Here is a 15,138-nt window from a genome sequence, read left to right as displayed (position 1 = left end):
CTGAATTATGGGTATGAGGTATGATCCTTCAGATCTCACCCCATTTTCTAGTCTTAGAAATCTGTTCCTACTTCTTGGGCTTCTGTGCCCCACTTATTTTTTCCTTGTGTTCCTTCAGTCAAATCTCTTTGCTAAGGTCTGACATTTTCTCTTTTCCCCTGCCAAAAACACAGTTAGTCTCTTCTGCTTCTTGTTACAACCCCTGTTTTTTTATTTTGAAAAAAACTTGTAATTTTTGAGCCTTTCATTAAGGCTTAAATGTTTAACAGCTGCTTGTTTTAAACCAACTTTCCAAGAAAATTGTTCTGTCTTTCCCTACATTGTCATGTATTATTTAGAGTTCAGCAGTGCTGAAAGGCATCCAAATTAAAGATCCAAGTGAGGACACATTAAAATTGAACTTTAAAGTCCAGAAATTTTCTAAGGAGAAGCAAATCCTCCTTCCATCCTTTAGTGAGAAAAATTTCTCACTCCTTTCACTGTGAGAAAAATCTTATTCATAGCAGGAGGAAGCTTTCCTGTACAGAAAAATTTACATCTAAGATAATAATATATTCAACAGATAATATATATATTCAATATATATATTTCAACAGGGCTTAAGATACACATCCCATATTAGTGAGAGAGAAATAATCAGAAGAGACTGAAATTGTGATTTTTTTTTTATATACTTTGACAGAATTGTAAACATTTTACACCAAGTAGTTGAACCTTTCTCTTGCATTATGTTCTACTAAACTGTTTTTTTTTTAATGCACATTGACTGTTTATGACTGTGTATGACCAAGATACAGGTTTTATGTATTTATATGATTTTATGATTTGTCAAATATACTTTCCCTGCACGGTGATTGTGTGTAAATATACATGTAAATAATATATCTACAGGACCTTAATAATCTGACTTTTTTCAGCATAAACTTTGCCTATAGCTACTTTTTTTAGACTAATGGTCACTGCTTTTCTTCTTTCTTAGTGCTTATGCACCAAAGACAGCTGCAGGTCACTGCAAGTGGGCAGAAGTTCTGAAAGATTTGGAGCAGATCAAGGCATCCAAAGTAAGTTCATTAAAAATTCAGCTTTTCATGTAATCCTAGGAATGGACATAATTAAATATTTAGCATTTTACTCAGCTAAATAAGTGTCAGTGACAGGGAGCAGGAAAAGGTATGGTGGTTGTATAATGGTGTTTCAGGGGCAGAAGCAAAGCAAAAAAAGGTTGAAGGGGATGGGACTTGACCAAATACTGGGGACTCTAGAATTAAATATTATCCTTCTCAGTCTCCCAAAGAAGAAGGGCAACAGGCTTGAAAGTTGCCTTCTTTAGAGAAAATATCATGGAACTAAATTCTGATGCATTTTCTTCAGAGTGAAGCCCATCCTGCAGTTTTCTTGGTGACTTTAAGATACTTGGTGGCTTCCAGTACCTGAATGGATTTGGCCTTTGAACTTGGAACTAATCTATGTCTTGCAGAGTCAGCTTCATTATCTCTAAATATGTTCTTTAATGTTCATATTTCTAACTCTTCTTTTCTTTTAGGACATTGATGTCAGTTTATATACTGCAAACACAGATGAGAATGTAAGTAAACTTAAAATTTGACCACAACTGGTCTAATATGGTAGCTTCATTTCTTTACTAGGAAGTGTCTTCTGCAGCAGCCTAAGTCCCATTTGAGAAAAGTTTCAGAAATCAAATAATTTGCCTTGGAAGGAACATTTCTGTTAGTTAAAGTACTTATGATAAACTACATAAGAAGCTGTTAATTATTTTAACTGAAGTATCTGATATTAAAATTCATCAACTAAAAGGGATGATCCAAAATTATCTTATCAAAGCAAACACTGCTAAAATAATGTTGGTATTCATTTGTAAGTTGAGGGAGGAAAAAAGTGACAAAAAAAATACTTCCAAAGACAATTATTTAACACTATGCACTATATAACATAAAACATTAGAGAAGTAGACTATGGAGAGAAACTGTCAGCACCTGCCTGTTGTGGAACGTTAGAGAGGTTTGGAGAATGTTGGAGAATATTCAGGAATATTCCTGAATATTCTCCAACATTCTCCAAACCTCTCTAACGTTCCACAACACCTGCCTTTGTATTTCTCTGCTTTTGCCACTCCCTAGCATAGCAGCAAACACCTAGGTACTCTCACACATTTTTCAAGGGCATGTAGTGATGGGACAAGGGCTAATGGCTTTAAACTGGAGGATGGTAGATTTAGGTTACACACTGGGAAAAAATTCTTTAGTGTGAGGGTGGTGAGACACTGGAACATGCTGTCCAGGGATGTTTCACCTCTGGAAGTGTTGAAGGCCAGGTTGGATGGGACTTTGAGGAACCTGGGTGTCCCTGCCTGTATGGGGACATTGGAATTGGATGATCTTTAAGATCCCTTCCAACCCAAACCATTCTATGATTCTGTGATTCATATTTCTAACAGTTGCAGGTTGCAATTTATCCTTCAAAGGATGAATTATATTAATTGATTAATATAATTCTGAATACAATCATGGAAACCTATGGAAAATATTATAATCTTAAATGCAGAAATTAATTCCTGAAGAGACTTAAAAATCTGTTGCTGTGGATCTCTCTCTGCACTCCATGGGACACATGCATCCCAGCAAGAGAATGAATCCAGCTAATATCCCACTCCCAGCAGTCACCTTTGGTATAGCCCTGGTGGGAATGTCTGGGCTCATTCCTGTGGTTTCTGAGACATTGCTTTCCTGACAACATTCCCACAGGGCTGCCAAACACAGACCAGGAATCCTACAGCTAAAGAGGTAATGAAATAAATCCTATAAAGGATGGACTGACTTAAGTCTGAGACAGAACAGTCCCAGTCTGCAGAACACAGTGATGCTGATGTGCCCAGTGGAGTTGGGAAACCAAAGAAGGCACAGTCTGAGGTGTCTGTACCACGAGCCCTGTGCATGGCAAAATCAAGGTTGCAAAATCACATTCATACACACATTCTCTTACCTGAACTGAGCCAGAGGGGTTAATTAATTGTAATGGCTGATCTAATGCCTGCTAATTCAGAAGATTTTCTTAAAGTGGGACAGTCTGATATGAAAGTCAGACAAGCTGGGACTTACTCTTCACTCCATTGTTGACTTGATGGAAAAATTCACACCTCTGCTTCTTTTTCTTTATTTTGTGAGATACAGGTAATGTACACCTCCTCTTTTCATGTACCTATTCTGAATTCAGATCACTAAAAATAATACTAATTTAATTCCAATATGTTTAATTATAAATCCCAAATTCCTATCCTAATTATTTTCCAATGTTCTTCACCAAGACACCACATTTCACCTCATTTTAGGAAATTGGCTGCCCTCATGTTGTTAGGTCTCACAGCTCATCCTTGCAGATATTTTAAAGTGTTTGGATAGTAAGAAGAGATATCCAGTGAATAAAAATCAGCCAACTCTTGCTAAATTATATTTTACATTCACTTATTCCTTTTTAATCCTAATACTATTGCAACTACTCATTCTTTTCAGAAAGAATGCCAAGAACCTGTTATAAGATGCTTTTTCTTAGAGACGAAAGTAATTCTTCAAGAATGTCTTATAAAAAAATGTAGTAAAACACAGGATGTATTCAACATGTGGAAAAATGGAAATGCAAGCTTAGAAAATAAAAAGGTAAGTAACACCAATAGTCTGTGAAAAAAAAAAAAGGGAAATCAAAGGTGTTTCTTCAGCAGCATTAATATCTATTGTAATATAAAAGGTGGGATGGTACAGGTGACAGAAAATGAGATCACAAAAAAAAAAAAAAGATACACGTAAACCAATGAAAAAGCAGAATTTTTTAGAAAAAACAGTTTCAGGATTTCCATCAAAGCAAGTATTTTGGACTGTGGATAAATACATATATAAGGGTGCTTGAATATATACAAATAACATTTTGTATCAGTATCAGATATGCTCAGATAGAGTAGTATCCTAGTTTTCAAGGGGACTACCACTTGTATTACTCACAGGATCTCTGAAAGTTGATCCTGCTCTGCTCAGACCTTAAGACTGTGGAAGCCTCCAACAATGGGTTCTGTAGCCACTGACTGCATTGGAGTTAAAAAAAAGAAAGTTAGTTTTCTTTCAGAACAAATAGATCAGTATCCTGCTGTGCTATTCATTTTGTTTTTCAGTGGAATTCTACAACGTCAGCAAAATGCAAAGAATGTGAAGAGTATGAAGAAAAAAATTTTACAGAATTTATACAGAGTTTTGAAAAGGTTATACAGAAGGAATGCAAACACTGACCAGAAGACACAGCCTGGGAACCAAGACTCTTCCATGAACATCCTCAGAGAAATTAAATTACATACAACAATAAACTGGAAAGAACATAACTTACAATCCTACTTACATAGCATAACACACAAAGAAGGAACAATAAAATCCCTGTAATTCACAATGTATTCATAATTGAACACATACAAATCATAATACTTATGACATAGAAATGAAAGGAATTTGACAGGGTTTAAAGCTTCTTCTTTACTTAAAGGGACAGGGTTTTTTTTCTAAGTCCTCTGGAAAAGCAATCCTGACTAACTTACCAACCTTTCCATAGAATTCTCTAAGATCTCAGAAGGTTATTTGAAGCTCCTCAGGAAATTCCAGGTTAACCGATTCAGGTTTCAGGGAAAAGCTCCCATTTTGTTATTACTAATAAAATTAATGCTAAACCATTTGTCTGTGTCTATATTTGTTATTGGAAATCTACCCCTTTACCACCTGTGCTCCTGGAAGATCCCAGCTCAACTCTTACTTCTGTTGTCAGGCATGTCTGACAGTTTTTCTTGGTATTTTTTTTCCTATTAACATTCCTTCAATGCAAAAAGTGTCAAAACTAAAATAATGTTAAATTCCATTAAGGTTTTCAGGTAAACAAAATTACTTTTTTACCTAAGAATTCAAAGTAAAAAATGAGACTGTTTTTTAAAGTTTTTTCCCCTTCCTCTTTCTCTTTAGTTCAATGGTAGCATAAGGGTAATAAAAATTATCTTTAGTCTTCTCACTGGAAGTTAATGCTGGTGCTTGATTCAGGGGTCCAGTGACAGACCAAGCCTTGTTACTTAATTTTTTTACCTCTGATACAGGCACTACCTTAGTTATTACAATAATTACTACAGGCCTTTTAGCAGTTCCCTAAGATTTCAATCTATATTTCAAACCAAAGAAAAGTAGCATTAATTTCATTCTCTGACTAAAGCAAGTGACCAAATCTCTTCCACACCTAAAAAAACCAATTCTATGTGGTAGAAATATTTCATATGTAGTAGATTTTGAAAACTTGGTCTCCTTTTGGGGTAAGAACTTTGAAGGCAGAAATCATTACTGACCAGTTACTGGAAATCATGTTACTGTATTTCTAAGACTCAGTGCAGTCAGCTGCTCCCAGGTAGTTCTGAAATCTTGCATAGCTTTCTTTCAACTCTTTTTGAAGAAACTGCTTTCTTCATGATCCATAACCATGTCATACCAACTGCTATCTACAAAAAGTAATTCTTTCCTCCAGGCACCTCCATTTCTCCATCTTAATTTGATAAATGGCCAAGTCATTCAGCTGCCTGCTTGACAGGAAGGAAGTCTCAATCTCATTATGGCAACAAACACACTGCCTGGGACTCCTTTATTGTTGGGTTACTCCAAACCATCAGTCTTCAACACTCTGATGAGCTAAATCTCCAGTAAATTACAAGAGAAAGAACATAAATGTGAGCACAGTGGGTGTCATCTGCTAGGTGACTTAAAGGCTGATTGGTAAATTCATAAGAACACTGATATCAGGATTAAACACTGACAGAAGTATTAGAGAAAAAAGAAACAAATTATTCACCACTGCAAAACATCAATGAAGGAAGTGTTTACTGCATAGTTTGAAGTAAACTGGTCCTACATTTTAAAATTTTCCTTAAAATGGTATGCATTGAATATGATTTTTTTTACCTGATGTCACATGCATAAGCAAGGTAATACCAAGTTACAACTGTGGCTTTTAATCAAAGAGATAAAGGGTTTTCCCTTATTTCTAGCTTTGAGGGAGCTCGAGACACAGTCCAGCAGTATTTGTGATGTAACAAACAGCTTCTTTGCTCAGATATTATTCTTTATCTTACCAATTGTGAAAATGACCAGCAAGTATTTTTGGGAGGAGGAAGGATTGTGGGCAGCCCTGAGGAGAAGGACTTGGGAATGGTGGTGGATCATCAAGGGTCCAAAAAATGGCCAAAAATGGTCAAACCAGTATGAGCCATCAATGTGAGTTTGCACATGTCCTTGCACATGACTTTCCCCCTCTGCTCTGCTCTTGTGAGACCCCACCTGGAGCACTGTGTCCAGTTCTGGAGTCCCCAGAATAAGAAGGACACAGAGTTCCTGGAAGAGGTGAGACACTAAATGATCACAGGGCTGGAGCATCCCCCCTATGAAGTCAGGCTGAGGAAGTTGGGTTGTTCAGCCTGGAGAAAAGGAGGCCCTGAGGTGACCTTACAGCAGCTTTCCAAAATCTGAAGGGAGCCTACAAAAAAGCTGGGGTAGGGCTTTTTACACAGGTGTGTAGTGAGAGGACAAGGGGAAACAGTTTCAAACTGGAAGAGGGGAGATTTAGATTAGACATTAGGAAAAAATTCTATTCTAATTTTTGGGTGTCCTGTTTCCTCTATCAAGATGATATATTTACCATTATCTAACCTGAGCTAATTTTTTTTTCTATTAAAAAGAAATATATTTTTAAAATATTGTCTAAGTTAAATTTATGAACAAATATGTGCAACTTTTTTTATATGATAATAAATATGCTTATAGTGTTTCTGTTAAACAGACATTGGTCATACTCTAGTATGATACATGATCTATGCCAGAATATATTAAATTATGAGAACTGTGCTTATTATATAATATAATAATAAAATAATATAAATATCCATTAAAATATTGTTTAAAACATAATAATCTAATAATAAAATAATGTTGCTTAAATACAATGTAATCATATTGCTTTGTGTTCATTCCCATACTGTTTATAACCAATAAAATTCCTAACAGCTTATTCAATTAATGCAATTATTATGTGATTTGCACTGCACATTCAATCTGCATTGGAAGATGCATAGTATGAGCACAAGCCACATAAGAAATCCAGTTGTTATATTTCTTGTGATACAAGCAAGATAAAATGTTCCATCTACCACTTGTAATAGGGAGGCATTTTTGATTATAATATGCATTTCACAAAAAATCAGATACTGCTTTGTGAATCAAGGATTAACTATGAAAAGATAAACAAGAAAAATTAAAAGGTAGTTTAGTATGATTTTCAAACCCTTGCAAATTATTTACATTGAGTGTTCTAGACTTCTAGAACATGCAGATTTTCCAACAGACATCACTAAGCTCAACTACACCTACATCTACATCTACCTGGCATATTTGCTGCATTTACCTTCTCATACCTTGCATTCCATGCACTTTAAAATAAGGGTATTATTTTTCTTTTAATTTATTGGAGTTTTCAGGAGTAATCAGAATTTTTATAGCTACTTTAACGAGCAGCTTAGAGCTTACCCACTTTCCTAGGTCAAACAGGTGAGCTCATTCATATTGTACTGCATTGTGTGTGTGTACAGGATCCACAGCCACATGAGATATCAAGAGATTTTCAGCTTGTGAACAAAAAACTAACTAAGAAAATAAATAAATAAAAGAAATAAATATAAGAAATAAAGCAAATAAATAAATAAATTTTATTGTCCATCAGTAAATGTTAAATCAGACTAAAAAAGCATGAAAAAAACAACAGTTCTAAAGACTGCCTCCAGTAAAAATATAAATATTGTTAACTACTCTGGGAATGGTTTCTAACACACTTTTTTTTGGAAGTTGTAGTTGAGGAAAACAAAGAAGTGCAACTAACTTTTATATATCAAGTTGCTTTTTCAAAACTAAATTTTAAAATCAAGTGACAGCACTGCTGAAGGAACCTGCATTAGACACAAATACACTATTTCTGCTGTAAGATGAACAAAACCCACCATCTGGCAGCTTTGTTTGTTCAATGCCTTTCAGAAAGCAACTGCACTGGACTTTTCAAAATGAAATATTGTATTTCAGCAATCGTTACACAACCTTAATGGCTGCTTTACCACAAATGACAGAGCCCATTAAAGGGACAAAAAAAAAAATTCAAGAGAAATTTTAATACTTGTATTACTAGAATGTTTTAATATGGCACAGACAATGACTGTATAGCAGCAGTGTGCTATCTGTACCATAGGTAAAACTGAGAAACCATCCTATTTAAAAGTTGCCTTTTCCCAGCTCTCCTTCAACTCAGACACTTCCTTCAGTTAGCTTGAAATCTGTAGTCTTGCAGTAAAACCAAACATAGTAGTAACCCCAGCTTGGGATCTTTTGAGCCATAAGTTTCCCAATGAGTCAAAATTCTCTTACAAAAAAACCCAAAACAAAACCAAACCTTAAGATTTCTTATTTCTCTACTCAGCAGTACATGGAACTCCCCAGTTCTCCAAGGTAGCAAACAGTACAGCAAGTGTTTACCATCAGCAATCATGAGAGCTGGGAATTTTTTCTTCTCATTAACCTTAATTCTGACTTTTTATACTCCATTTTGCAGGAATTTTTTTTCCTTTCTTCTTTTAGTCACAAGATAACAAATGACAGATTGATTTATACTCCCATTGGTTATTCCTTTGGCAAGCTTACTCCAATTAATTCAAAGAAAATAGATAATTATGAATGATTTCTGCAACTTTTTTTCTGTAACATGCTTCCTGCTTTCATGTATTACTTAACATTTTTCATTTTTTACTGATGTTGTCAGAGAACATCTTTTTTCCTTATGCTGCCTACTGTAGGACAGTGACTGAGCATCATTTTACTCTAGTAAATCTTCCTATCTGTAAGTAACAGGCAATTGGATAAAGTAACTTAACTAGAATCCCCTGGCTGTAGCTTATTTTTATTATTTGACACAATTCCTTTTTAGGGCCTCATTCTCTAGCACTTTATATCACTAATAAACAATGAAGATCTACCTTGAACAGCTGAGAAATAAGCCACAGAATTCCTTAAGTTGTTTCTAAGTTCTAAGTTCTCCAGCTATGTGAGACTTAAAGACCTAGAAGGGTTTTTTTCAGTTTAATGTCCCCTTTTTCATTGTGTCATCAGGTGGGACAGAAACTTTTCCAGGCACATGCTGGTACAGGGTGTCCATTGCTGGGTGACTGACAGTGAAATGAAGCTATGGAAATGGTTCCCTGTCCTCCTCAGTGCACAGGGAAAGGACACAACTGCCAAGAACTCCTGAAAAAATTCTTTTGAAATCATGAATTTCTGACTCTGCAGTGGAGCTTCCAGAAGCTCCATTAGCAACTGAGTGGGACAGTGATGAAAGTTACCAGTTTATGCAGATAATTTTCAGAAGACAATCCTAGCTGCCTTAAAATAACAAGCCCAAAGCCCTTTATCAAAATAAATAAATAGAATGGCTAAAGAATCAGTCCTTGGACCCAAGGCCAACCAGCACAGCACAGCTTATCTGGGGGTAACCACATGAGTGAATCAATCTTCATCTAGTACCAGATAGCAAGGAATATTTTTAAGATGTATTGACATAAAGGGACAGGACAAAGATTATGGCACTGGTGACAAATATGCTATAAGGAAGGGGTGAAGCATAGAAAGCAATTTCTCTTTTTCTCAAGTCCTTCTGATTATTGTAACCACTAAAATTAAAGCTGGCAAGATTTGGAATTTAGATGCAGATATCTGTGACTCCTGTCACTAAGCTGTTAGCTACATTTTCCTGCCTTCAAATCATGCCTCAAGGTATACTCTGTGTTGAAAGCAGAGCTCCTTTCTCCCTGCCCAGAAAGAAGCAGCATTTAAAATGGAAACCATCTTGGTAATGGTGATCTCTAAGACCTAAAGGTAACCACCACCACCCAAGAAAAATACAGGGAAACTGAAATGAAAAAAAAAAAAAATAACACAGTTATTACCTTGTCTGAATATCATGTCTGTGAAGGCTGAGAATGGCACATCTCGAGGTTCTGAGAAGCAGGAATTTTAGAATATGCATTACACACTGCTTTCTACAGCAGATATCCCCTGCAGCCCATGGAGGACCCTACACTGAAACGTTTGGAAATTTCCTGAAGGAACCATGGCCCATGCAGAACCTAAGATGGAGGAGATTTTCCTGAAGGACTGCAGCTCATGAGCAGTGTCCATGTCAGAGCAGGGGAGCAGTGTGAGGGGGAAGGAAAGGCAGAGAGAAACCATGGTATTCTGACAAACCTACCCCCCAGTGCCTTCCTGCTGCCTGTCAAGGGTGGGTGTGTAAGGCTCTGGAGTGATGGGATTAATTTGAGGATAGTAAAGGAGGGAGGAAAGATATGTCAGACTTTGCATTTGGTTCTAACAGGCAAATCTATTTTATTTGGCAATAACTTAGATTACTTTTCCCCAAATTTAGTCTGGTTTGCCCTTTACAGTAATTGGTTAGCAACCTACCTATCTCTATCTTCAACCACAAGCTTTCCCATCCTATTTTCTGTCCCTGCCCTGCTGAGGGGGAGTAAGCAAGAGGATGGGGAGCTCAGCACTTAGCTGAGGTTAACCCACTGTACCACGCTATGCACTCCCAGTACAGAACTGTTGCTGGTAGGTATCTGAGCTCAGAGGCATGAAAATGACAGAGATCCCTCATCATACCTCACTGCACACAAATGACCTTTTAATTCATTGTTCCAGATAGACATGTACTACTCAATATATTCACTGCACTAAATACATTTGGGAGTTGCTGTAGATTAAAGATTAGCTGTGACAAACTGAACTTTTGAAACAAATAACCAATTAAGCAGTGCTGGCTGTTCCACACAGACAAAACGTGTTTAAACAGCTTTCCAAACTACACAAGCAGAAGTAATTTGTAGGCCCTACTATTAGGCTAACAAATGAATATTTATTCCCCTGAGCCCCCATTTCTATGTGCATGCAGTCCCAAAGAGGGTTTCTTACTGTAGCCAGAGAGCCAGTGTTAATGAGCAAATGTGTGCTGATCCTTCCTCCCTATGGAGCCATCACTCTACAGCAGAAAACACAAATGAGTTATGTGAATAAACTATGATTATCAAAAGAAAACCTACTCTGAAAGATTAATCTTTTCTAGCTATCAACAGTATTTGAAGCATACGAAATTGCACATTAGAGTTTAATATTTTACGAGGACAATTGAAAAAAAAAAAAAAGCCACGTTCTGGCCATTCACACGCTGAAGGATTTTCCAAATGACCTCTAGGACATCAAAGGTGAGAGGCCAAATAAACAATAGCAGTAAAAAGAAACACACTCAGTTAACTAATATAATCTCTTCTGAGATGTATTTGGTTCAAGTGATACCAAATTTATTAACATAACCTTGCAAGATGTGCAATTGTGGGACACCTTTCATGCAACAGGCAGCAGATGATCCATTGTAACTCAGCCTGGATCCCAGCAGCAGGTCCCTAAACCTGAGGCAGCCATGGTACCATTACTGGAGTCTCAGTATCTTAAAAAATAAAATAATAAGTAGCACTAAGAAAAGTGCAAACAAACAAGAAGGCACGATTGGGTTCCTGATCTAGAAATAAGATGGATGAGAGAAACAAGTAATGAAAAACTATATTTCAAATGTATTGTTTCTTGTGAGCTTGCAAAATACCCATCTTATAAGTGCCAGGAGAAACGTGGACAACCACAGGCAAAAATCTCTGTGGGAACATTATGTCTAGAGATCAAATAGGACAGTCTTGCACTTCTTGCTTTCTAATTGTAACAAGTTACTATCTAAACTTGACTACACCTCAAGAGCACAAACATTAAAACATAATTCCAACAATTATCCCTAGTCCTTAAAATATCCTCTTTGAGTATCAGCACATATGCAGTGCTTGGGCATGAAAAAGTATTCCTACAAGTGGAAGAATTTACTAATGGGAAATAAAAACAATGCTTATATGTTGAGAGCCTGAAGTATTAGTCAATCAAATATGTACATTACAAACACAGAAGCCAAATACAAAATGTGTATTAAAATTATTTCTGTATTTGTATGAAAGAATTATTTCGGAGGACTGAAAAATCTTGAAAAAAATTTTCTTTAGGAATCAGTTTTAACCACATGAATAACAGAGGCAGTATCAGCCAGATAACTGCTTCACTGTAAACACTGACTAATATTTTCCTGGAACATTGTATTTTATAGGAAAAATTCTTCATATGAAGATCTACTGAAGAGGAAAAGGGTCAAATTCTGCATTATTCTACTGCTAGTAGACATGTAAATCAACAGAACCAAGACCAAATTTCAGCTTAGTTACTTATCAGTCCAGTATAAAGGCCCATTTTATGTGGAATATATTATTATATGAACATTTATTTACAACTTAAAATCAATGCAAGTGCCTATTAAACAAAGACATGTTTAATGTTTTATCTGTTGTAACACATGATGAAAAATAGCTGGAAGGTCCATTATTTTTATCCAATATGTTTAGTGTATTTTCACAAATGACCTACCCCAAGTACACATTAAATCTAGGGTAGATGGAGACAGCAAGACCTCCCCTCTTGCATCTCTCATGGGTTTGTAGCAAACTAGAATAAACAGCAGCACTTGTGTTATGTCAAAGGATTCATCAAAAGGGAGAGTTTAAGATATTCTTTCAGAAAACACAGAACAGAGATGAAAGGGCTCACAATCCATGTGTTTAGGATCATTTCATATTCTAAGCCCAAGCTAATAAAAGCTTTTGTAAGGCTTCTCTTCTAAGAAAGAGACCAAACAGATAAATCAGCAGTCATCAAAGAAAACCACTCTCACTCCTAAGTCTGTAAGCATCAGTTGCTGCATGTACACAAAATAGGTGTGTAAAAGAGAAGGAGCTACCACCTGCTTGCCTTCTGAAAGAGCTTTTGGGGCATTTAATCAGTTTCATGTTTTCCTATGTTAAATGGAAACATGGTTGTGCTAGGAAATTTACAGCCTGTTTGCATTTGTCACTCTCATTTACTAAAAAAACTGTTTCTTCCTTTTTCAGTTCACTTCCTGAACTTGACTCAAGCCTATGATTCATGGCAGGCTAAATAAACTTTTAAAAACTAAACACCCTGATTTTGGGTCTGAGGAATGCTTGTGCTTTTGTCACAGACTAATGGGGTTTGTGCTTTGAATTGCGGGTGAGGACACCATCTCTTCAGCATTCTGAAGTTTTTCCTGTAAAAAGATGTGATATTGGGATCTCAGCTTCACAGAGACAGGAAATCTACAGAGCAGGCACTGCAGAAGAACATATTAACCAGGGGTGGTACAACAGGACAACTGAAATTAAGAGCTGAACTAACTTTAGATCTTGAGTCAGAGTAGTAAACACCAAATAATGTGCAAGCCATTTTCAGAGGTACTGGTACATCTTTGCCCACAGAAAGTTAGATTAAAAGATAAATTATAAGTCAGCACTGATAGCTATTTTTCTTTTAAATCCTTTGCTTTGCTGGCCCGTGACATTTATATGATCTATAATTCCAGTCCTGTTTATTGCTCAATGCTCTATTCAGAAATCCATGATGGAGTGTTACCTTCTCTGTTGCACTTGGCTACAGACTCACTGCAACAGTTTGTGTGTAATTCTAGAGCAAGAGATTTTGAAAATGAAGTGATCCTCAACATAAATTTTTCAGAGCAGTTTGGCTTCCTTATGATGCAGATGTTCTGCAAATCACACCACCACATATAAGACAAATATGACCCTGAAGAAGTTTCTGGAAAAAAAAGTGGGAAACAATGTTTAACTTAATTCATCACCAAAAGCTCTGTCTTATCCCAGAGAAACAATTGGCAGTTCCATAATTACATACACTTGAAAACCCATTTTACATACATACAGCAATAATTCAGTTAGTTAGCAAATGAAAATCAGAGCTTTTCCAGCACAAAGCTGAATTTCTGTAATATTATTATCTCAGCAACATCTGCTCTGTCCCTTAAAGACATAACTTCTAGATTGAGGATAGGGATCCCAAACAAGAATTGTCATTTTCTGAAATATAACTTCATCTTGATCTTCCCACAGGATCTATGCCTGATGAGTAAAATGTCTATGAGCTTGCTTTGGATTTCAACAAAGGAATCCAAATTCTCCTTGAACTTACAGCTATAAGCCAAAGACTGAAAATAACCCTTGTGTTTCAGTGCTCACACACTGCCCTTTCCTATTATCACCTGCTTCACATGTGTTTCAGATACTGAGTGATGGCTGATAAAGGTATATGTAGTGCTGTACTCAGTAGAAGTATGATTAAGAAGTTTCATTACTGGGCTGGATTTCTGCTGGATCAAAGTTCTAATGAAAACTTATTTAAGATAAGCAAGAACTTTATACCAACATTTTTCCTAGCAAATTTTAATTAAACAATAAAAATACAGATTTATTTTTTCAGTTGTATTGGGCAGGCAATTTAGTCGCAGTAGTTCTTTAGCAACTTAGGAGCTTTATGGTAAGCCCCAGAGTTGACTCTATTTTTTTTTTTTTTTTTGTCTGTAGAAAAGCATATAAAGGTACTGCCTATCCAATAAAGTAGGCAAAGGAAGCAGATAACTATCATGGGATTGAACAGGGAAGACAAACCTCTTCAGTAAAGAGGTTGAAAATGCCATGAAACATTTGTCTGTGAGCTTTCAAGCATAACAAACATTTATCTTTAAATTCCATTTAGGTAAAGTTTTCATCTCCATAAACTCCATTTTAGGAACTGCAGAATAGTTGAGACTGAAGAGACCTCTAGAGGTCATCTGGTTCCATCCTGTTGCTCAAGCAGAGCCATTTAGGTGAGGTTGGCTACAGGCATCTCCATTTGGCTTTTAAATATATTTTTCTTAACTGTAGCTAAGAAGTAATTAGACTTTCTAGCAGATGGTGTCCTGATTTGTTTCTGTAGTGATTGCCAACAAATTATTCTCTTCATGCATAAGAGGAAAACAAACAGTTATTTTTGTGTAAAACTCCTTCTGATTCCTATAGCCTCCTGGAAACAG

The 15,138-nt window shown here is 36.2% G+C and overlaps 1 protein-coding gene across 2 annotated transcripts in view; it reads left to right on the top strand.

Annotated features, from left to right (window-relative positions):
- The window catches only part of IL15 (interleukin 15), a 30,381-nt gene extending 23,355 nt beyond the window's left edge, over positions 1-7,026 (top strand). For both annotated transcript variants that reach the window (XM_071753803.1, XM_071753804.1), the window contains exons 3-6: positions 980-1,061; positions 1,544-1,585; positions 3,528-3,671; positions 4,178-7,026. In XM_071753803.1, coding sequence (XP_071609904.1) covers positions 980-1,061; positions 1,544-1,585; positions 3,528-3,671; positions 4,178-4,291 — 382 coding nt within the window. In that variant the 3' untranslated portion in view covers positions 4,292-7,026. The remainder of the gene's footprint in view (positions 1-979; positions 1,062-1,543; positions 1,586-3,527; positions 3,672-4,177) is intronic.
- Positions 7,027-15,138: the final 8,112 nt, after the last annotated feature.

The sequence above is a fragment of the Heliangelus exortis genome, chromosome 10, assembly GCF_036169615.1.
Source record: "Heliangelus exortis chromosome 10, bHelExo1.hap1, whole genome shotgun sequence".
NCBI classification, from domain to species: domain Eukaryota; kingdom Metazoa; phylum Chordata; class Aves; order Apodiformes; family Trochilidae; genus Heliangelus; species Heliangelus exortis.
This window is presented reverse-complemented; position numbering and strand designations above follow the sequence as displayed.